The sequence below is a fragment of the Camelus dromedarius genome, chromosome 11 (assembly GCF_036321535.1).
Source record: "Camelus dromedarius isolate mCamDro1 chromosome 11, mCamDro1.pat, whole genome shotgun sequence".
Taxonomy (NCBI): domain Eukaryota; kingdom Metazoa; phylum Chordata; class Mammalia; order Artiodactyla; family Camelidae; genus Camelus; species Camelus dromedarius.
The window spans coordinates 59,081,887-59,106,646 of record NC_087446.1 but is presented as its reverse complement, the minus strand read 5'-3'; the positions used below and the strand labels follow the sequence as shown (position 1 = coordinate 59,106,646).

Genomic DNA, 24,760 nt, shown 5'->3' with positions numbered 1-24,760 from the left:
TGCCGAGAGGAGTCTCACAGCCTCTTCCAGCTTTCTGGTTGCTGCAGGTGTTCTCATCTTGAAGAACTCTTTTGATTCCCTAACCCTTTCTTTTATCTACAGTGGTTTTTAAAATAAAATTAAAGTTTGAAATCCTTTACAAATCAGAATAATTCTCCACTGGTTAACCCCTAATGCTGATCTGACACGTTTAGTCTATTATTACACAGTTCCTATTTAGCTCTATTCACTATCTTCTCCAAACGACGTACACAAGCCAAGTCTTATGTGTGCTATATTTCTTCACCTGCAATATCCCTTTTAAAAAAGGTAGTGCCCTCCCACCTTTTTAAAAATGTGACCCAGTGCAGCGCAAAATGTCGCTTTGTGCCATCAGGACTCTTGTTTCCACGATAACAAGCCGTGATGCTGCCACGTGGGATTACGCTTTACAGGGGAGGAGTGAGCATCAGGGACAGACGATCCCTTACAAAACCACAGTCCTGCTCTTATTCCATTGGTATGAAAGTGTTTGCCTTAAGAGCAAAAGCAAATGAAAACAATAAATAATGAAAGACCACCAAGACATGTATTTATTCCTTCCTCTTTGTGAATATAAACATGCGAATTAACATTTTAAATGTTCAGTGTTCTGGGCAAAATAACAATTATATTAATATTACCACTTAAACATTTGGCCTTAATTTCCAGAATAGGTACAATTATCTAGTTAGAGATGATAGAAAGACAGATAAATAGAGGAAGAAGAAAACAATATAACAGAATGAATAGCTGCTGAAGAATCTCATATTTTTGTCAAACTAAATGTTCATTATCATTTATTGAGGGTTTTTTGGTACCTTACTAAACAATTAAACATAATTTCTTACACTTAGGGTGTTTGCTTTAATGACTCAGATTTTTTTAAAAGATGGAAATTTACAAGTATGTCCATAAATAAACTACATTCTGTCTTACTACCACTCATTTTGCTAGAAGGCTGCCTTTTTTCTAGAAGCATATTTTAAGCCAATGAATTTATGGGGGAAATTAACAGTAAAATGTTAGAGCATTTGCATTTTGTCAAAACAGACAAACAAAACTTTAGGGAATAATGTTTTTCATATTCAATAGTTGCCCTTATTTACTACTTACTAGCTTAAAATATACTGAAAAACTGGCAGCCTTGCTTTTTTAGGTTTTCAAATATTTAATACTCTTGAAAACTGTCTCTTTTTTTTTTTCCTGGAGCGTCTGGTAAAGTAGTATAAGTGAAATGTTTCAGAAAAATTTCCCCTGAGTTATTGAGAATAAAAGGAGAGTTTATCTGAGACACACCCTCATATTTTCTGAAAGAATGTCAGTCCCTACCCAGAATGATTTTTTTCCATAGGAGCGATGTGTTTTTCTGCATCAAGAGTTAAAGAGGAGAATTGATCGATGCTCCTCAAATACTGCTCAAGTCTAAGAGAGCATTTTTAAAGATCTAAGATTTAATGGGTTCAAAGTCTTTAAAAAGAAAATAAAATCTATACTGGAGTGAATGTATTTTCCTACCTAATTCTGACTGCCTGTGTGTTTTCTGACATTGTCTACCTGCTTGACTTTAGGTATTTCTGATTTTTTTCTCAGCCGTCATTTGACTGGGAACAAATCCCTTTTCTTTTCTGCTACCCTATTGAAGCTTTGTTGAAAAAAAAAAGGTCAAGAGGAGGAAGAATAATGTGAAACAGGTTGGTCATGGTCAGAGCTGTGGACTTGAGTATGTGACGTGGTCTAGGGCTCACAGCAAGGTGGGCAGGTGGAGTGGAGGAGAGATTCAGATACTTCCTTCCCACCCAGTGGGTGGAACGCCCCTAGTGTGACCATTTCCTGCTTGCTTTGGAACGTAGCCCCGGGGACTGTTTGGAAAAGCAGTGTCCGACTGCTTTCCTGCAGACCGTGATCAGGAGCTCCTTTCCCTTGCTGGCTTCTTCTTAGGCTTAGCGTGGCTCAGAGTAGTCGCCCACCAGGTCGGTAACTGCAGGCCTGAATTCTGAAAGCTTATCTTCACTTGTCTGCTTTGTGATAACCGAATCTTGAATCATGTGTGCCCTGCTGGTTCAGCATTGTGAGTGTGTGTGCGCGCGCACATGTGTGTGCACACAGAGGAGCACTGACACACTAATCCCGAGCTCCTGCTCTGTGTCCAGGGCAGTTGAGGGGCCGTGCATAATCAAGTGATAATCAAGGTAGACAAGGACCCTGCTCACATGGAGCTCATACTCAGATAAAATTGGGGCAAAAAATAGAAATGAAGAGAGAAAGAAAGAAAGAAAAGAAAGAGTATTGGATATGACAAGTACCAAGGTGATGGGATAGAAAAATATTAGTAGGGAAGGATTCCTTTAGATTAGGTGATCAGGAAAGGTCCCCTGGGGGAGTAAAACTCAAGCTGAGAACAAAGTGCATATTCTCAAAGAATATGCAGTTATGCAAAGAATGATTGGAAGAATATTCTAAGCAGAGGAAGAGAGCTAATGCAAAGGCCCTTGGGTTGAAATAATCTGTGCTTGAAGACTATTTCTGTGAGTGGAGTGGAGTGGGTGAGGGGAGAGTGGTAAGAGGCAAGTGGGGCCAAATTATGGAAGGTTTAGCCAACTAGTGTTAGGAGTTCAGGTTTTATTGTAAGTGTGATTGGAAGCCGTCTGGGTGTTTGCAGTTAGGGTAAGGATGGGGGTGACATCATCTGTTACACATTTTTAAAAGATCACGTTTTTAGAAAGATCACACACTGAAATATAGTTTATCAGATCAAACACTTTTAAAAGAAAGTATGATGAAGAGTATTTTGCGGGAGTGCAAGATAGTAGACTGAAGGTAGGAAGGCCCCAGAAGCTGTGCTGTGACTCAGGGGAGAAGTAAGGTTGGCTTACACAAGGGATCTGGCTAGAGGAGACACATAGAAATGGATGATTCTGGATACGACTCGATGTTACAGAGGACTGGCAGATAGATTAGATGTGGAGGGTGAAGGAGGGGAAAGAATCAAATTTACCTTACGGAATTTTGGCTGGAGAAACTAGATGGATGTGGGTGCCTTCTGCTAGGATTGGTAAAACTGAAAGAAAGACTGAGGAAGTGTTGTGGAGTCAAGAGCTGTTTTAACCATGTTATTTCTGAGCCACGTAAGTGAAGATGTCAACTAGGCCACTGGATGTGCATGTCTAAGGACTTACATTTCGTGACTGAGACAAACCCGGAGAAGTGATTTGGCTTTCGTCATTGTGTAGATATGATCTGAATTGTTGAATTGGGTGAGATCTCAAAGGGTTTGCTAGGTAGCCCTAGGCCTTTCCAACACTTAGAGGTTGAGAAGACGGATCGTCAGCAAAGCAGTCTGAAAGGTAGCAGCTCAGTGAAATAAAAGGAGAACCAGGGAGGTGTGATGCCGTGGAAGCCAGGAAAGGAGATATTTCAGGAAGGATGGAGTAAGCAGCCGTGCTGAGTGCTGCTGCAAGAGGAAAGAGAAGTGGCCTATGGATGTAGTAACACAGAGATGATAGTAAAACAGTCTTGGTGTCATGTGCAGGCAGAGGCGTATCAGAAGAGATTAAGAATGTGGAGGTAGCGTTCTGGACTAGAAGCAACTCTTCCAAGAAGATTCAACTCTTCCAAGAACTTTATAGTCAAGGGAGCTGTTTGTTTTTAAGTCCAAGGAGATTGGAGTACATTTGTAAGCCAATGGCTGTGTGAAGTAAAAGTCAGTATTTGGAATACAGAATGAACTATATAGCTTTTGTAGAAATACTTAGAAATTTAAAATACTGCTTGATCTCTCTTAGTGGATTCTTGTTAATCCACAAGGGATTTTGTATTTGTGTGTGTGGAAAGAAATTGTTCCTTTTGAAATTTGGAGAGTTTATTAGTTCTCAAGCAGGTTGAAGCCAAAAAATACCTCGTGAGAGTCATACTTTAGGGGTGAGGCTTAGAAGTTCACAGTATAAAACAGTTCTTCACACAGAGAGCAGAAAGAATGAAAAGTTCCAGTCCTCTTCAAAGGTTAATGCAGAACTGTAGACACTTGCAAAAGAAAGAGGGTATTTTCACAAGCAAATATTTAGGGAGCTGTCAAATTCAAACCCTGGGAAAAGAATAAATAAAGCGAACTTATATATTTTAAAAAATGTGTGTTAAATCTTCAAAATAGAACAGGGAAGGCAAAAGTGAGGCACTGCAGGTAGAGAGTGCAGACAGGTGTAGGGCCAATAGCAAGTTCATGGAAACTTGGTGAGTAGGAAATGGGGGAATATCAAATATCTAGATGGCTTGATCAAAAATAGGAGGCCATGAGTAATATCAGTGGATAGCCACAACCGACTACAGCAAAGGGACTGTTAGGAAGCAAGTATATGAGGATAAATTGGGGACAATATTGTCATTGGTTTGCATGCTGAGGCAAGAACCTAATTTTGCAAGGATTTTGAACAGTTGGAAGGTTTTTAAAAATCCTTAATTATAGTTAATTTACAGTGTTGTGTTAGTTTCAGGCATACAGCAAAGTGATTCAGTTATATGTTTATATATTATCATATATATATGTTTTATATATATATTTTTTCTCTATATTGCCCTTGACCACTTTTCTCTCCCCACTGGTAACCACTAGTTTGTTTTCTATGTTTGTGAGTCTGTTTCTTTTTTGTTATATTCACTAGTTTATTTTATTTTTTAGATTCTACATCTAAGTGGTAACATACAATAATTGTCTTTCTCTGTCTGACTTATTTCACTTCATATAATGCCCTCCAGAGTCCAACCATGTTGTTGCAAATGGCAAAATTTCGTTCTTTTTTATGGCTGAGTAGTATTCCATTGTGTATATACCACATCTTCTGTATCCATTCTTCTGTTGATGGGCACTCAGTTTGCTTCCATATCTTGGCAATTGTAAGTAATGTTTCTGTGAACATTGGGGTGCATGTATCTTTTTGAATTACTGTATTTTTTCTGGATATATACCCAGATCATATGCTGGATCATATAGTAGTTCTATCTTTAGTTTTTTGAGGAACCTCCATACTGTTTTTCACAGTGGCTGCACCAGCAATGAACAAGAGTTGAATGAACAAACATTCTCCCCAGCACTTGTTGTTTGTGGTCTTTTTGATGATAGCCATTCTAACAGGTGTGAGGTGACATCTCACTGTGGTTTTCATTTGCAGTTCTCTGATGATTAGCTATGTTGAGCGTCTTCTAGTGTGCCTATTTAGGCTCTGAATTCTGGACTATTGATTTCATCTTTAAACTCCTCTGATTCAGTTTTTCAACATTTCCCCTCCTCCAAGTTGTCCCTACATGTGCCCCCCATGGAGTGTACAGTTCATGTCCCTACATGTAAGAGCCTAGTGTGCCTTCCATCTGAGCTTAGTATAATGATCAGGGAAAGGTTTCAAGAGCCTGAGGATCTCACTCAGAGCAAATGTCAGAAACATAAGGGAGTTTTGAGAAAGCAGGCCAGGGATTCACTCATTCATTAAACATTTATTGAGCACCTAGATGAACCAGACATATCCAGCTCGGTGGGCGTGTGACCTGTGCAGTCACAGAGGGTCCTTTGCTCAGAAGGGCCCTGTGCTTGGTTTAATGCTTTGCTGTCACCATCTTGAAGTTCTTAATTTTGTGGTTGAACATGTGATTTTTTAAAGTGAAGTCCGACGGGACAGTGGAGCGTGAGCAGAGGAGATACACACAGCGTACGTATCTTCCATATTCTTTGTTGCCCATTCCCGTATAGCACAGGTGATACCCAGGAGCACAGGATTCCAGTGGACCCACGATGGGCAGGAGTTCAGAGAGACGCAAAGCTAGTATGAGATCATCGTGGGACATCTAGGACTAAGTATGCAGGAGTGCTGACAGCCCCAAGAGACCACACTTTCCATTCAAACCAGAACTTGCTTCAAACACAGAGAGAAGACATTGGTGTTCTAAGAAACATGGATGATAAAGGAAACTTATCATATCCTTTCTTAGTTTTGTTTCATTGAAAATGATGATTCAGAAGGGGAAAGATAGTTCATTTTCCTTTCAGCTATTTTGTACTCATCAGTACGCTGAAGGTAGACAGCGTTGGTAGACTGTGTATATATAAAGAAGTGAATTTAAATAATTGAGTTAGTTGTATGCAGCATATCTGCTGTTCTTTAAGAATATACGCATGCATGTGTAAGCTACAAAATACAAACTGTAATTCCGATGTTTCTACACATGTGTTAAGTGCACTCTTATTTGCATTTAGATCTGGAAACACAATATAAAGATGAATGGTAAAAATTCATCCTGACAAATTACAGTTTAAATTTGTCTTAGAACAATCTTAAGTAGCAAATAAAAATACCCCAGCACATGGAGAGAGAGAACAGGGAGGTAAACACTTTATGTTTAAATACTCTTAATAGTATTTCTATCCTGCTTTCTGAACGAGGAGCCCCACTTATCACATTGCATGGGTCCCACAAATTATGTAGCTAGACCTGGGGCCAGGCACTATGCTAGGAAACAGGAATAGAATGATGGACGAGTAAGACATAGACTCTGCCTTCATGCAGTATACAGTTCAGAGGGCTAGTTCATAAAAACGATCGTTGTAAGAGGTATAAAGAAAGGTACAAGGTGTTACGAGAACATATAAATGGAAGAATCTGCTGTGTGGGCATCTTTGATTGCCTGCCCAACAGCCCTTCTCCTTTGCTAATGAAATTTGCTTCCTTCAGAAACAAAAATCTCCAGACACCCCCTCCCACTGGCTTCCCTAGCATATAGGAGTATGGGCATGTGGTTAAATCCTGTCCAGTGATATCTGAGTGAAAGTCTGTTGCACAGGACACTTTGGGGAAAGATTTTGCTCCCTGATAAAGAGAGAAACACGTAAGGAGAAAACTCTCCCCTTCTTTCCTACTTTAGATATTGTTGTGTGAGCACGTGATGCTTGGAGCTGTGGTAGCCATCTTGTGACCATGAGGGAAAAGTCAAGAAAGTGGCAGAAAACTCACGTAGGACTCTAACATAACTTTGAACTTCTGTGTCATCCAGAGCTGTATGCCATAGAACACTTGTTAGGTGAGGAAAAATACATTCTCGTTGTTAAAGACACTTTCAGTCGGGTATCTGTTGCTTACAGCCTAAGACTTTGTAGCTGATGCTTTGATCTAGACTGAGTAATCAGGGAGATTTCTTCTGAGGAAGTGACATTTCATATACACCAAAAGGATAATTAGGAACTAAGTTTTTGAAGATTTGAGAGGAAATGAGTTCCAGGCATACAGAATAAGCATATGTGAAGGTTCTGAATCAGGAAGGTACATGGATTGTTTGAGGAGCTAAGATTCCAAAGTGGCTGTGCTGAAGACCAGAGGAGGTGTTCGGCATCCCGGGCGTCAGGCTGTAGGATACACCAGTGGATGGATGGCTTGACCCTGGTCTTTCTGGAGGGTAGTGATCAGCTTGTTGCTACTACTCTGTAAACTGTCCACGAAGTCCCAGGCCCCAACACTCAGCACTCTCCCACAGCTGACTGAGGGCACAAGTTTTCATTTTCATTCATGATCCTGCTTGCGGGAAGTGGGTGCTCTGTCTGCATATAGCTACTGTGATCAGTGACATAGGGGTTATCAGAATTTTACCAAAGTGTAAACCTTTTAGTGCATCACCCTCCTTGTCCCGATTAATCAGCAAAATGATATGGAGGCAGCCGAGAACACAGAGTAAAATCTGTGGCAATGTGCCTCAGCAGATATCCTTAAAAACATTTTTTTTTAAAGACTTGGATGATTCCCCAAATGATAAAAATGATTAGAAGGGCAAAGTCATCAGGAGCATTTGTATAATTGCAGTGTTGATGGTTAGAATCCAATCAGCCTCCATAACCAAGGCCCAGTGGGGGGGGGGGGAGGCGGGGCACTGATTCCTGCAGTCATGATGCCCCAAGGAACAAGGCTGTCAGAGCCATCACCATCACCGTGTTTACCACCATGTCATCAGGCCTTGGGCTCAGTGCCAGGAGGCAGGGAGAGCTGTGTTTACAAAATAGACCCTCACCTCAAAGGCCCCTTTAAGCTGCAATTATGCCGTGGTAATGACTTTCTGTAATTTGTGGGAAGGAGGAGATGGAACCCTGGACCCTGTGTTAGAAACAAAAAGAAAACCAAGGTGAAGAGAGGAAATAGCATTTTAATTATGTTTTTAAAAAATGCATATGGCACCTGCCAGCATTCTAGAAGCATGATCTCATGAACCCTAATAGCCCTATTGGCCCCACAGCTGAGGAGAGGAAATGGAAGGGGTAGGGTGCCTAAGTGGCTTGTCCGCAGCAGGAATGATCTAGAGCCCTCAGGGAAATAAAACCAGTCTTGTTGATTTAAAGGTTCTCTTTCACCTTTTCTTTTAGTTTTTAAATCTTGGCTCAGACTGGGCAGGAAATAGAAGCAGGCACTGGGGCACAGAGTGGCTGTGGGCCTGGTGATATTCAAGTGGGAAAACCCAGCATGATGTAGTCACCTAATTAAAAAAAAAAGATGATTTCTGAGTCTACATTAAGTGTATCTCACTGGAGCTAGACAGGCATGAGCAGTCTCTGTGTCCATTTGTGCCTTCATTGATTTGACAAATATTGGTTGAGTGTCTTACCACTTAGCACTCGCGCCTGGCACAGCGCGAGGCACCAGGGATAGAGCGGGGGGGGGGGGGGGGGTGACTCAGCCAGGCTCCGCTCTCATGGAGCTCAACCTCCTCCAGGGAGAGACACAGGCAATAAACAAGTCAAAAAGAAATGAAGACGAGAGCCACAGAGAGGGGGCCTGCTGTAGGAAGCAGAGCAAGAGAAAGGCAAAGGATGTGAATCTGGAGGGTGGGATTCCTTCGGAGAAAGTAGCCAGGGAAGAACTCTTTCAAACGTGCAGTAGGCGTGGAGAGCTGGGAGAAAACCGGGGATGGATTCTTGGTTGAGGTCTGCAAGTGCAAAGGCCTGAGACAGATAGGGGCAGGACCGGCAAAAAGAAACCATGTGACTGGATTGTCAAGAGAAAGAGGGCAAGTGGTAGAAAAAGCAGTTGGCGAACCAGTCATTTATTCAAAAAAGAAAAAAAAGACTGAATATGCCACGCCAGTCAATGCCCTAGGAGCTGCTTCAGTGGAAAGTTCTATGCCTTCTTTCTCTGGTTGGCTCTTTTGCAAGATTCCCCAGAAATATAAAATTGCAGAGAGAAAATGCCCTGCCTGGCGGGCCTCAGTCTCTTGTTTCTCTCTTGCTTGTTCTGCAGTGAGGCGCTTAATGACCTTATTTTGCCTTAATGTACTTTCATAGAAAAAAACCCCAGGACATGATTCCAGGCCTATTTTTAAGGCAGTTTATGAAATAGGAATGAATACGAGCACAGTTTGTTCCAGTGAGTCTCCAATAATCAAATGCGCCCTTGCTTGGCAGATTTTTGGCTTCCACAAAGGGATTCTAATTGCGAGGGGTTTTTGCAAAATCAGCATTTAGTATTCTGAGACACTCATTCAGCAAATACTTTGTTAGTATAATCGGCTTCGACGTATAAAGTAATTTGAAGAGTGATTCTGAAGAGAGTCTCTGACCAATCCCTGCGTGAAGCCTGATAAATGACACTGCAGAAGGTCTCCATCCAAATGGGATCAGCATAGATTTGTGCATTTATAGATTTGTGGGTTTAGCCGCTGTGTGTAAATCCAAACCACTTAACTTAAATCCTGGATCAAAGAAGATGTAGCTGTGTATATATGACTTCTCTTTTTCTGCTCTGGCCAAAGCTCTGATCACGACTGAGCCTGAGAAATCGCAAAAAGACTTACAAATCAAGAATTATTTTCTTCTTGTTTTTCTTCCCTTTTGGTGTAGGTTTTATGCTCACTGGGGCCTGCGGGTGTAGTCTAGCATAGCCGAGCCTGGCTGCCTAGAAAGGTTTAGTAGGAGGAATTGGGGAAAGCTAGCAGTGGCAAGCGGTTAGCATACTTGATGCACAGATATCAATGTACACGTTATTATTATTTTTTTAGTGTGACTTGAAAACCAATTATGTCTGTCCTGATGGGATTACAGGTGTGAGGAGGGCTGCACAATTTCATTATACGGCAAATTTGCTGACTTCCATCTCCCGCTACTGTCAATGCCTTGAGTAGATTGAGGCTTTATCTTACTCACTGTTTAGCCCAGCATCATAGTAGGTGCTCATTAAATATTTGTTGCCTGAATGAAATATTAATAAAAATGGGAACTACAGTGAATTAGTTACAGTTAAGACAGTTTTCTCTTTGTGTGGGAGAAACCAATTTTTAAAGTTTCCAATATATTCTCTTATAATACTTAATTTTCTTTTTATTAAAGATGATTTTATGTACATATGCTAATTTTACAGATGTATAAGTGTGATGATACTGTAAAATTGTTTTCTTCATTCAGTCATTTTTATTCTTCCGTTCACCAAGCTTCCTCCTCCCGCCACCCTCCAGCCCTCCAGTCCTCTGCTCCCACCTCCAAATCATATTGCTAACCTAACAATGTGTGTAATTAAGACCAGGAATGTGGGAGGAAATATTCTTTGTTCTTATCCCAGCACCACCACTTTTAAGCTGCATGACCTTGGGGAAGTTTCATAAATTTCCTTATCTGTAAAATAAAGATCATAAAACCTACATCAAAGAGTTATGAGAACTAAGTGAACTAATATGTGTAGAGCTCTTAGAAGAGTGTCTGTCACTTGCTTCTAAACATACACAGTGGTCCGCCCTCATCCACAGGGGTTATGTTCCAAGACTCCAGTGGATCCCTGAAACTGTAAATAGTACTGAACTTTATATATACTATGTTTTTTCCTATACATGCATACCTATAATAAAGGTTAATTTTATCAACTAGATGCAGTAAGAGATTAACAACATAACTAGTAACAAAATAGAACAATTATAACTACACTGTAATAAAATTAAGTGAATGTGGTCTCTCTCTCAAAGTATTTTACAAATTTTAACTAAACCTTTACTGTGCACTGTGGCTGTAACTTTTGCAGTTTGAAGTGCAACAGTAAAACCAGCATGAATTTCTTATTCCTTCTTCACAATTTCACAGATAGAAGATTGGCACATGATTTTTTGTCTTTCCTTAATTCAAGAACTTTCTCCTTTTCATCTAAAGGAAGCATTTTACCACTTTTCTTTGGCAGATCTGAGCTGCCAGCATCACTGCTCTTGCCTTTTGGGGCCATTATTAAGTAAAATAAACGTTATTAAGCGTAAGCACTGGGAATCCCATGACAGTCGATCTCATTACGGAGATGGCTTCTAAGTGACTAATGAGCAGGACTTGCTGGACAATGAGATGATTCATGTCCAGGGTGGGAAGGAGCAGGACGGCATGAGATTTCATCAAGCTACTCGGGTCAGCTTGTAAATGAATTGTTTATTTCTGGAATTTTCCATTTAATACTTTGGGCCACAGTTGACCATGGGTATCTGAAAATGTGGAAATCGAGGCCTCAGAAAAGGGAGGGACTACCGTACGTGGACTGGCCATGGACAGAAGGCTCCAGTTCCTCACCACGTGTGCCTCTCTCAAGGGCCGCTCACACTGAGGCATCCAGCTTCCTCCAGAGTGCGAGATCCCAGAGAAAGAGAGGAGGAAGTTGCGGTGCATTTTATGACCCAGTCTCCAGGCTCTGTAACGTTATAATGTAAAAATGTTTATATTGATTTTTAGATGACTACATTTAAAATAGCTTCAGATTTTCCAGGCTTGGTTAAAAGGGAACCATTTGTGTGTATATGTATTCATCAAGAGTTCTTACAAGACTTGTTTTATTTTTTGGAAAAAAATATTGAAGTATAGTCAGTTACAATGTGTCAATTTCTGGTGTATAACGTTTCAATCATACATATACATACATAAATTCATTTTCATATTCTTTTTCATTGTCGGTTACTACAAGGTATTGAGTGTAGTTCCCTGTACTATACAAAAGAAATTTGTTTTTTATCTATTTTATAAATAGTAACTAATATCTGCAATTCCCAAACTCCCAATTTATCCCTTTCCACCTCCTTCCCCCATCCCGGTAATCATAAGTTTGTTTACTATGTCTATGATTCTGTTTCTGTTTTGTAGGTAAGTTTCACTAGTGTCTTCTTTTTTCTTTTTGAAAAAAAATAGCTCTTTAATCTACCTGCAATTTAATACTATGTATGATATCAGGGTCTAATTTGATCTCTCCTCAGTGACTAGACACTTAAATAGCCAAAATTAATTTTATAATCAACTCTTTATTCTGAACTGAATTTGTATATTTGTCACTAATAACTACACCTGTATATAACTGCAAGCTCAGGGGCTTAATATTACAAAAAAATTATTTTCTTTTCGCTAATTTGTCCAATGTGGATGTTTCTGAGTGGAAACTCTCCTGAGTTACCTCTTCCAACCAGTAATTTGGGGACCCTGCCTCCTACCTATGGCCTCCCTATCTTCAACATGAGGTTTCTAAGCCTGCCTGGGTAGTCATCACTATTCCAGTTAGCCAGAAGTGGAAATGTGCGTAGGGAGTCAGGCGTGTAAGATTTTTATGGATCACACTTGGAGGTGGTACACAGTATTTCCATGCTCATTTTATAAGCCTGAACTTATAAATGCATGGCCACCCCCAACTACCAGGGAGGATGGGAAATAAATTCTAGCTGGTACCACGAATCTGTTTGTCATTTTCTGTGCTGATACTGTATTGTTTTGATTATATAAAGTTTAAATCCATTTTTTTCAATTCTGAAATCAAAATGAAATAACTGTAACAAAACTTTGTTGAGATTTTAATTGAAAATGTATTCAACTTAATGTTATTTGTACAAGTGATGATTTTCATATGCTGTTGTCTTTCCAACCAAGAACATGTGTTTTTTACTTCTTTTTTTTTTTTTTTTTTTAGGTATTATTCTATGTGCTTCCTGAAGATTAGATTATGAAAGAGACTAGAAAGAAGAGAAAAGTTTCATGGCTGAGGCTTTTTTTTTTTTACGTGAGATATAATTTACTTATTGTGAAATGGACAGATCTTAAACCCCTACCAAGATATGGAACATGGCCATCACCTCAGAAGGTTCCCTTGCACCTCTGCCAATGAGTCCTCCCCACAAAGGTAAGAATTGTTTTGATTTTCAGTGTATAGAGTTAGTGGTGCTTATTCTTGAACTTTATGTAAGTGGAATGATACAGTATGTACTTTTTGTGGCGCAAGGCTTCCTCTCCTCCGTGTGGAGAGTCATCCGTGATGCTCCACTTATCGGTTTGTCCTTTCTGTTGCTGAGCAGTGTCTCACTGTGTGGAGGCACCACAGTTGTTTATCCTTACACGTGTTGGATGACATATGGGTTGTTTCAGTTTGTTGCTCTCCTGTTTAAAGCTGCTGTGGACATTCACGTGCAGGTTTCCAGGTGGTCCCATGTTTTTATTTCTCTTGAGAAAATACTTAGGAATTCCTGGGTCATAAGATAGGCATCTGCTCAACTTTATAAGAAACTGGCAAACAATTTCCCAAAGTGTTTGTGCCATTTAACACTCCCACCAGCAGTGTCTTCTCCCCGTTAACACCTGTTGCAGGTTACATCTTTACAGTCTTTTTTAACTGTAGTCACTTGAGTGGGTGTACAGTATCTCACATACCAACTTTACTGCAGTATAATTTATATACAGTAAAGCACACACATTTTCAGGTGAAATCTGACAAGTATATCCATGCATATAACTACCACCACAATTGAAATATAAAGCATACCCAATACCCCAAAATACAAAACATCCCTATTACCCTTCGTATCCTTTTCATTCAATCCCCGCTTCTCATCCCCACCTCACCGGGGGGGTCTCATCTGCTTTTAATCATGTAGATTTGTCCTTCTAACGGTTTCACTTGAAAGGACATAAAGTACGTACTCTTTTGTGTCTGATTTCTTTCACTTAGCATAATGATTGTGAGATTTATGTATATTATTGTACACACTAGTAATGTGTTCCTTTTTATTGGTAAGTAGTGTTCTATTGTATAAATATACCGCAGTTCACCTATTGGTGAATATCTGGGTTGTTTCTAGTTTCTGGCTATTTTGAATAAAGCTGCTATGAACATTTATGTATAAATCTTTGTATGAACATATGCTTCCAATTTTCTTGAATGAATATCTAGAAGTGGAATTGCTGCATCACATAGTAAATGTATGTTAACTTTGCAAGGAAATGCCTAACTATTTTCCAAAGTGGTTATATAACCAGTCAGCGTTTCCATCATTAATGTATTAGAGTTACAATTGCTTTACACATTTGTCAGCACTTGGGGTTGTCAGTCTTTTTAAATTTTAACCACTGTAATTGGGTAGTCTCTTAGGTTCATTTTAATTGCATTTCGTTGATGACTAATTATGTTAAGCACCTACTGATGTAAGTATTTGACATTTGATTGTAACCTTTGGTGAGGGGTCTGTTCAAATCGTCTGTCCATTTTTAAAAGATTGGGTCATTACTTTTGTGATTATTGAGTCGTAAGGGTACTTTATATATTCTGAATATAAGATCTTTGTAGACACCTTGCAAATACTTACTTCCAGTCTGTGTGTTGTCTTTTTTCTTTGTAGTGTCCTTTGAAGAGCAGAACTTTTTTAACTTTGAGAAGTCTATTTTTTTCTATTTTTTTTTTTTATGGTTCAGACTTTTTGTGGCCTATATAAGAAATACACGTATGTTAGGTTTGCAGTGATCTTTTGTTATGTTTTACAGTAGAAGTTTTTTAGTTTTAGCTTGTGCATGGGGTCTATTTTCCATCTCTAATTATTTTTGTGTACTGAATGTGAGTATGTAGAGATTCAGTTTTTTTCCAGATGGGTATTGATTTGTTCCAAAATCATTTGTGGAAAAGATTTTTCCCCCTCCATTGAACAGCTTTTGTTGAAAATCAATTGACCATAAAATGTGGGTCATGTTGAAGTTTTTATTCTGATCCTTTGATCTGTGTGTTCATTGTTACGTCAATACCATACTATCTTGATTATTGTAGTTTTAAAGAAAGTCTTAAAATCAGATAGTGTGAATTTTTTCCACTTTGTTCTTCTTTTGTAGCATTGTTTTGGCTATTCTAAGTCCTTTGCATTTCCATATGAACTTTATGGTCAGCTCACTAATAAAGCTCACTTTAAAGACAATCGCTCATATGTGGAATCTAAAAGAAAAAACAACAAAAAAACATAAATACAAAACAGAAACAGACTCATAGATATAGAATACAAACTTGTGGTAGCCAGGGGGACAGCGGGTGGGAAGGGACAGACTGGGATTTCAAAATGTAGAATAGATAAACAAGATTGTACTGTGTAGCACAGGGAAATATATACAGGATCTATTGGTGGCTCACAGTGAAAGAGAATGTGACAGTGAATGTATGTATGTTCATGTATAACTGAAAAATTGTGCTCTACACTGGAATTTGACACAACATTGTAAAATGACTGTAACTCAAAAAAAAACGTAAATAATTGGTGTATTATATTGATTTTTGTCTGTTGAACCAATCTTACTTTCCTGGGATAAATTCTACTCGGTTATTGTTTTAAAATGTAGGTTTTATTATTATCCAGGGATGTTGAGGCCAAAAGATCAGGAAACAGTTTCCACTGAAAAGATAGTTTATTATGCACAGTTCCCAAGAAGAGGGGACACATTATGCCATGTGGGGTGGAAGGGGCATACGGAGGACTCACCATGTTCATTCAGGAGATAGAGGGAGTGAGGGAAAATGGGGGCAAGTATCTGTATTGTGGTTTCCATGAGAAGGAAAGGGGAAGCAGGTGTAGGGCTGGCTAGTTTGAATACTTTCAGCGGGCTCTGGGGCATAGGGGCTGGCTCTGGTTGTCTGGTACCTGGCCCTGGATGTTTGGCTTAGGGGGATAGTGGCACAGACTGTGAGAACCCAGTGAGAGCCTGATGAAGGAGACGGCTGAGATAGGTTCTGAATTGGTGGGTTTGCATAGGAAAGGAGCATGAGCAGATGAGTTGTTTATTGTCTCTAGCATTTGGCTGCCCTGGGAGGGACAGTCTCTCCAGAGTCAGCAGGGTCTCAGATTTCAAAGCATAAGGATAAAAAGACATGCTCAATACAGTCATGATATATAATTCTTCTGCTCTGTTGCTGGATTCAATTTGCTGGATTTGTGAAGGATTTTTCCAGCTGTACTCAGAGGGGATATTGGTCTGTGGTTTTCGTCTCTTGTGATGCCTTTGATTTTGGTATCAGGGTAATCCTGGCCTCATAAAAGGAGTTGTGAAGTGTTCACTCTCCTATTTTTTGGAAGAATTTGTGAAGTATTCTGTACTTTAATTACCCTGTAGAAGTTTGGTAGAGTTCACCAGTGAAGCCAGTTTGTCCTGGGCCTTCATTTCTGGTGAGTTTAATCACCTTACTTGTTGAAGGTCGATTCAGGCTTTCTCCTGGAGTTAGCTGTGATAGTTCATGTCTTTCTACGAATTTATGCTTTTTATCTAGGCTGTCTAATTTGTTGGCATAAAACTTACACATTTTGTTTTTCACAGTAGTTAAATAGCTTTTTATCAACACACCGTTTCATAAAATGAAGCAAAACCACATGAAAGTCCATGTTAAAGTACCTGGGTGTCATCTCAAAATAAATTTGGGGAGACAGAAACAAAGGTAGTAAGTGATCATAGTTGATCTGTTCTTTAAAGCATCATTTGGTTATCAGAAATCCCCTAAAACTGGTGCAAGTGAAGAGGTCAGTTATTGTAAGAATGATAGTACATGAAAATGGAAATGCCGAGACTGGAGGCTATAAGGGTTAAAGTCTTGAAGATTAAGGAGCCAGAATTTATGAAAAGATTTCTGAAAGCTATGCTGTGTGCTTTGTCCCCCGCTTCCTTCAAAGGGCAGAGGTGTGTGAGTCTGATTCTCCCCCTCCAAGCCTAGTAAAGGTGATTTCAACAGGATTGACTGAGAGAGCAGATGGAGGATGCAGAACACTGGTGTCTGACCTGAGGTGCCAGAGAAGACTGAGAGGTGGTTGCTTTGGGGTTAGTCTGCCCACCCCAGACTTGCCAGGGCAAAGATGCACAGGTGCCTCCTGAGGCTCACAGGTGGACCATATATATCAGAGAGGCCGTGTGACATTGGATTAGGTTCTTTCAGTGGGGCCATTAGAGTGGGAGATGGGATTGCAGCAGATGGAGGCTGAAGAAGGACCACAGGGTACTTTGGCACTGTGATAGAAATAATGTGTTATCCTGGTGAAGGATACATTCATCTGAGTTAGAAGAACTTCTCGAAGAGATGTCTCACAATGGATTCTTCAAAGAACCCATACAGGTAATGCAAACATTTATCAGGCTTCCATAGAAGGAGAAAGCTGCTTTTGACAGTGATAAGTCAGAACCTCCTTTTCTGTTGCCTCTCCTTCCTCTTACTGACCACTCTCCTGGCCCTTTAGGAACCAGAAAGTAGCAAGTGAGTAGAAGAGTGGTGAGAAGTGAAGAAAAGGCAACTATTACACCTTTCCCTGGGTAGAACTTCCTACCTAGAGAGAAGGAAATGTCAAGAACTGTGAAAGGTCTGAGAGTTCACCCTATTTGTAAGTTAGCTTGCTATGTTTCATGGAGGCTGGTAGAAGACAGAAGTCTTCTGTGCCAGAGACAACAGTTTTTTACTCATAGCCGTGGTATTTTTAAGCTGGTTCCCTGACTCTCAATTCTCACAATGCACAGAGGGCCAGATTACACCTGCACACATAGTGGATTCTGCTGTGGGAGAGGAACCCTAAACTTAGAGAACACAAATGTTTTTTAACGAGCAGTAAACATGCCCGCCCTTTTCTCCAGAGAGAGGTGTTATCTTTCTCATACAGGACAGCAAGCAGTCTGTTCTTTCCTCCTGAGGAAGACACAATTTCTGTCTAAGGCTGTTCACTATACAGAGATCCTTGAAAAATGGTCCAGAACACAGGAAAGTTAGCGCCTCTCTAGTAGATATGGAGAAACATGGGAGACCCCTGAAGAATCATCCTCCCATAGGAAATAGCTGTAACTTTGAGGGAAATTAGAAGCTTTGTCCCTTGCATGGAACGGGACTTTATAAATAACAAGATTTGGGACTATTCTTCACTATTTAAATGATCATAGGGTGTTATGTTTTATGAGCAAAAAAAAAAAAAATTCAAATAGGGGTAAGCAAAAAACTCTCCCACCCCAAATAAAATGTAAGGGGGAAGCAGGAGAAAAAGTTCAAGTTGCTTTGATTAATATGCCCATTTCACAAGAGCTTGATGAACAACCTTAAAGTCATGTAAGGTCTACTAATCTGCAAATAAAATACAGCCAAACTTTGTGTAAGCTGGAAAGGAGAATTACAATGTCAGAATTAGATAAATTCTACCTCTCCCTTTGAACTTTTTCTTCTCTGGTCTCTCATCTCTGATTTCTCTGTTTGTCTGTTTATTTTACTTTCTCTGGCTTTGTTTCTGCCTGGGTTTTCATGCTAGATCCTACTGCCATTTACCAGCAGCCATTTTGCCTCTTGGTTCAGATTCTCCAGAGAGGAAATCATATGGTTATTGTTCAGCTGATGGATTAACTTCTCTTAGTCAAGTGATTCAGTAATCGGGAGGCGTGGCTGGGGCTGGCATCCGGTGAGGTCCAGAGGCAATGATAAGGCCACAGCAGCTACAAACCTGGGTGTGTTCTGCGAAAAGATAGCTGAGGGAGTGGCAAGTGCCCCCAAAGAAATTTCCAAATCCTGACTTAAGTCTGTTCTGAATTCAGAAGACTTTCCAGGTATAACACGTACAATTATAAATAAAAAGTTTGACTTATTTGTTGGTAATGTCTATAAAATTACAAGGAAATGGCAATTGAATTCTGTAAATACCTGATACTGGTCCCAGGAGCTTGGTGAGTAAAGCTGGCTCAGGTCAAGCCCATCCTATTCGTAGGCAACCCAGAGCACGTGTTCCACTGATGGGAGTTATGTCTCCCTGCTGGCAAAGAGCAGACGGCCTAAAGCAAGTGAGAGGACGTTTAGTCACCATCCCTAAAATGCACACCGAGGACATTTTTCAAGGTAGTTTTCCTGTTATGGATAAATCGTATGCTATTAGGCTGTTAATGTTATTTCTGTAATAATTTAAATGACCCTTTAAAATATAACAAATAAGAAAAAGACAGGCATTTTTTTTGTTCCTGAATAAGAACTGAAAATTTAGGGTAGTACTAAATCCTGTTATTAGCAAAAGCAACTTTTTTTAGCATGACTGTTGGCTTAAGGCAGTGATTCCTTTTTTTTTAAGTAACACAAAGCAAAGGTCCTTCTGAACTAGCACTAAAAGTAAAGAACAGACTAAGGGTAAAGTAAGAAAATGAGACAGGGTGTCAATTTTTCTGATTTTTTTTTTTGTAGTTTTTTTTTTTTAATTGAAGTATAATCGGTTGACAGTGTAGTGTTAATTTCTGGTGTAGAGCACAGTGATTCAGTTGTACATATATATACATATATATATTCCTTTTCATTATAGGCTGTTACCAGCTATTGAATATTGTTCCCTGTGCTGTACAATAGGTCCTTGCTGTTTATCTATTTTGTATACAGTAGTTAGTATCTGCAAATCCCAAACTCCCAGTTTATCCCCGCCAGCCCCCTTTCCCTCCTGGTAAAGAAAACAAACTTGCTAATTCTTTTTAAAACTCATTTGCCTTCTATTATTCCCATCTGGTTTTTTATTTTATAGTGTAACAAATCAACCTTGCAGATTGATTTAAAAGAAAAGAGCTTGGAAAAGCTCTTATAAATTAAATTTGTGACATTGACTTACATCTCCCCCTTTTACCTATTTTTTCCAGAGAAAAAGCTTCTTCTTATAATGGACTATGGTTGAAATCATTATATTTATTATCATTATATACAGGCACAACGATTTCTTAAAGCATAAGGAATCCATTCTCTGGTTATTTCTTTGTGGGGAATGCTTGTTGGCACAACATTCTTCTTCATGTCTCCCTGAAGAGCCTACAAGGTTTTTCAGGGGCCTAATAATCAGTTATGCAGGCATTTTCTAAAACAGTGAAATGTGTATTTAGTACGTATTTTCTGCTGCGGCAAAATTCTTTTGTTGTTTTGTTTTCTCTCTCCTTGAAAAGATCGCTCCTTCTCTGGTTTCATTTTAAGGGTCCCTTAAGACCAAGCTGCTTCAGGCCATCTTCCATTTTCATGTAGATTTGTTAGTTATTTTGTTTGTTTGTCCAGAAGGAGGTTTTGTTCTCTGTCCTAGAGCTGACTTTGAAAAGGAAGCTAATCATATAAGTGAAAATAATCAATTATACTCATGGTTAAATCCAATATATTGTTGGTTTCCCCACTGCTCAGTCAGCTTCTAAGACCCCGGATCAAGGGCAAAGATGCTTAAGGAATTTTAGTTGGCTCTGGTGTGTGTGCATCTGTGTGTGCGTGTGCATGTGTATGTGTGTGTGTGTGTGTATGACTGAGAAGCAGACTCTCAGAAAAACTGCAGAATGCAGGACAAAGATCCAATTTTAGAATTTACTTTATAAACAAACAAATAAATACAGACAATAAAGGGTGGGTCTGTATAGTTAAAATATGCTGAATTATGTCAGTCCAGAAATACAAAATGGTACAGCCACTGAGAAAAGTTTAGCAGTTTCTTAAAAAATTAAACACACACCTGCCATATAATCCAGCCAGTCTACTCCTAGGTGTCTACCTAAGGGAAATGAAAACACGTCTATACATACACTGCTATGTGGACATGCATGGCAGTATTATTTGTAATAGCCCTGAGCTGGTAACACCTGAATGTCCATCAACTGGTAAAAGGATCAACAAAATGGAGGTATACCTACTTAATGGAATACTATGCAGCCATAAAAAGATGACACATTTGACCACATGCAGGCTCTTGAAAGCTGCATGCTAAAAGAAATGCACCAGATACAAAAGGCTACTTATGACGTGTTCATTTGGGCTGCTATAACAAAATACCAGGGGCTGGGTGGCTTATAAGTAACAGAAGTTTATTTCTCACAGTTCTGGAGGCTGGGAGGTCCAAGATCAGAGTGCCAGCATGGCCAGGGGCTGGTGAAGTTTGTTTCGTTGTATCCTCACGTGGCGTGCGCCCCCGAGCCTCATTTATAAGGGCACTAATCTCATTCGTGAGTGTGGAGCCTCCAGATAACTCAGGCAGTCACTTAATTTACTTGTTTGTTTGCTTATTTGTTTATTTCTTTTTCTTGGCTTCTTCATCAGCACTGAAAACGTCACAGTAAGGCTCGCGTCTCCTATGTTACAGTTTTCAGAGCACGAGGAAAGGAAGGTTACATCTACTGCTTTACTGATGTAAGGGATAGGAAGAGCTCATTTATTCATGTATTCATGTTTTTGCCACTAAATTATTCATTCATATTCAGAATGTTTATGCTTAAAATCTAAATGATTCCATATAATTTCTTTTCACTTTGGGGCATGTTACCCTTTTGCTTTCTGATGTTTTTGGAGTCATATTCTACCCAATCTCTACTTTTGGATAGATCTATATTTCATTTTGGAAATTAAAAAAGAACCATAACCCTCTAAAACTGAGATATTTATTTTGGTCTTATCATCCTCATTTGAAGAAATACGACAGCCACGTCTCTCAAATTCTAGATCATTTGTAGGTAAGGTAATTTATAAGCATGGGATTTAAATACAGATCTGTGTGACTCAAATCTGTATACTTTCCAACCATCTTAGGCATACTCTAAGTATCTAGAAATAAAAACAAACTGATTTATCTCAGAAAAAGTTTTAAGTTACATGGACAGAAACAGAAATATTTTTTCCAGATAACAAGAAAATTTAATTCACTATAATATTATAGTCATTAAGGGTCCTATTTTACCAATTATTGTACAAAACCCATAGATAAACCGCACCTTCAGTAATGAGGAAGGCTATGATTTTGGAGTCAGAACACGTTATCAACAAAAGAGAAGTCTGAATAGAGGGGACACACAAGCATCTCAAAGCACCGATAGTAGATTTAACTGAAAAAGAAATACAACCCAAATTTGGGGGGTGATTTTTCTCAAATGATGAATCATAATAGCTAATATATATCCAGCATCAAATTTTGCAGACATTGTCTTAGGCCATGTACATGGAGATCTCGTTTAATCCTCAGTTGAACCTTATGTGTTAAGAACACTCTTCATCACCAAGACCCCCCGTTACAGGTGGGGAATCTGGAACTGACTAGGACAATCTCACCTAATGACATGCACTGCGAGTAGTGCGGGGCCAGGGATTGACACCAGAACCTGCTCTATCAGTCAGAAATTTACTATATGAAGTTACTGGCAACAGAGTAAACTAATGTATTATTTATTCTTCAAATAAGATTATTTTGTTCCACAGTGAGAATTGTTATCAGCACTGTAGCACCAGGATGCACACTTAAGATGAAATAAATAAAGATGTCTTTGTTTAATGAGCACTTGTCCCCATCCACTTTTTTTTCCAACTGAAATTGGAGGACTGGTGCATTTTGAGCATCAGTGGAAACTGGCAAACAGGACTTGGTTTTGAGTGAAAAGACAGGTCAGACGTATGCTATTCAGTTATTGAAAGAGAAGAGGCTCCAGATACTGCAACCAGAAACTTTTAGAGAAAGCAGAATACCTCGGTCATTTCCATATGAAAGGCGCAGGTAGGAGTTCAATAGCTCCTTTTCTTCTTTGGAGAAAATGAGTGTAGCTTTTTGCTGGCTGATAAAAATTTGATCAGGGGAAGAGGGGCCCCTGTGCTTCCTTCAGGCAGAAAATAAACTCTCTGACTGCTGCTTTCTGCTCGAGGTCTTCCTGTGTCATGCTGTATGTCTCGAAGACGGTGTCACTGACCTCCAGAGCAAAAGCAACCAAAGGCACCAGCAGAGTTGCAGGCGGCGGCCAGGTCATTTGTGTCTTCTTGCATTAGTGAGGTGTGGGCTGAGGTCTCACCTTGTTACTCATTTTGCTGGATGAATAGGGCCAGGTTTGGGAGCTTCCAAGTTAGTAAGAGCTATAAGGCAAAACACTGAGGCAAGGGCTTGGCTGTGTGAGTTCAAGTGTTGCACTCCAAGGGTTTGTATCCCGCTCCCACTCTTCGAGGATGTTGATGTTGAAAGGGGTTTTTGAATGAAGGTTGGGTGTGTTACACAGTCTTCCCTGGGTATCCGTGGGGGAGTGGTTCCAGGACCCCCCGTGGATACCAAAATCCACGGATGCTTAAGTCGCTTATATGAAATGGTGTAGTATTTGCAGACAACCCCGCACATCCTCCCTAATGCTTCAGATCATCTCTAGATTAATATAAGAATTTACATAAAGTAAGTGCTATGTAAATAGTTGTAGCACAATGTAAATGCTATGTAAATAAATAGTTGCCCCTGGGGCAAATTCAAGTCTTGAGTTTTGGAACCTTCTGGAATTTTTTTCCCTAATATTTTCTGTCTGGGCTTGATTGAATCCTCAGGTACAGAACCTGCAGACATGGAGGGCTGACTGTATAGTAAAGCAGTGAGAATAGCATACAACTCATTTCAGCTTAACACACACACACAGACATCGCAGGTCAGCCCCATTCAGTATTTTTGGCATTCTTTGGATTTTCATAAACCTTGAGTACCTCTTCTGTGCTAGGCCCTGGTAAAGTGCTTCACTTGTCCGACCTTCAGCTTTCATGCCAGCTGCAGCTCCCTATTCTGCTCCCTTCAGGGCCCCCTCCTACTGTGTCAGTTAGAAACAACACAGAGAATATGGTATTTCTCCATCTGAGAGGTTTGGGTTTTGGTTTTGGTTTTGACCATGTCCCTAGATGTGGGTTTGTTAACTTGATTTGGTGCCTTTAGTCTTCTGGGCATGTTTGTTTATTAGGACTAGCATTTAGACTCAGTATTGTAAACTGACTATACCTCAATTAAAAAAAAAAAACCTATCCAGGATCACAGAGCTAGAGAGCCACAAAACCATGTTATCAGTCAGCTTTATTTGTTCATTTGTGAAATATGACAGTCCCTACCTAAGCTGGCCATCTTGTAAATTCAGTCTATGGTCATACGGAGAATAAAGTAAATAAAGGTACGTGTAGTTGGGTGTAACCCATGACATTACCAGCGTTACAATTCAGAGTCCTAGAGTGAGACCAGGAGCAACTCCCTCTTATAAAAAAGAATAAACCAAGTGTACAGATTCACAAATTATGAGTGAAACAAAAGCAAACTTCAGTGCTGCCTCTTATCCTCCCGAGTTTTAGCAGAGAGGAAAGGGGAAATTTAGCAGCGGGAGTACAGGGTTATGGTTTCTTACCCTAAGATATCAGCACCTGGGTGCACAGTGTCTTGGTTCCTGGTGGGTATCCAAGGAAACTAGGAAGACCATTAGTCCTCATCCTGTTAGGAAAAGCAGCTTTTCTTCCAGTGGGTCTTAGCAGGTACAGCAGCAGCTGCAGACCCTGAATGTGTGCCCTGTTGCCTCAGGCTGCCCTGGAAAGACCTCCTTTATGGGATAGTTAGTGTAGTCCTGACTTACCTCAGGAGAAGTCAGGATTTTACAATCTGGGATGCCCAGACAAAAATGACCCATCCATCTTTTAAAGTATAGGGCTGAAAACCAATCTCGTTCTTTCACTTCACAATCTACTGAGTGCTTAAATTCAAACTGTTA

The 24,760-nt window shown here is 39.8% G+C and overlaps 1 protein-coding gene across 4 annotated transcripts in view; it reads left to right on the top strand.

Annotated features, from left to right (window-relative positions):
• LOC105096750 (17-beta-hydroxysteroid dehydrogenase type 6) overlaps positions 1-24,760 on the top strand; it is a 147,237-nt gene that overhangs the window by 46,295 nt on the left and 76,182 nt on the right. For all 4 annotated transcript variants that reach the window (XM_064491140.1, XM_064491142.1, XM_031462358.2 and 1 more), the window contains one exon: positions 12,948-13,157. In XM_064491140.1, the coding sequence (XP_064347210.1) occupies positions 13,100-13,157 (58 nt within the window). In that variant the 5' untranslated portion in view covers positions 12,948-13,099. The remainder of the gene's footprint in view (positions 1-12,947; positions 13,158-24,760) is intronic.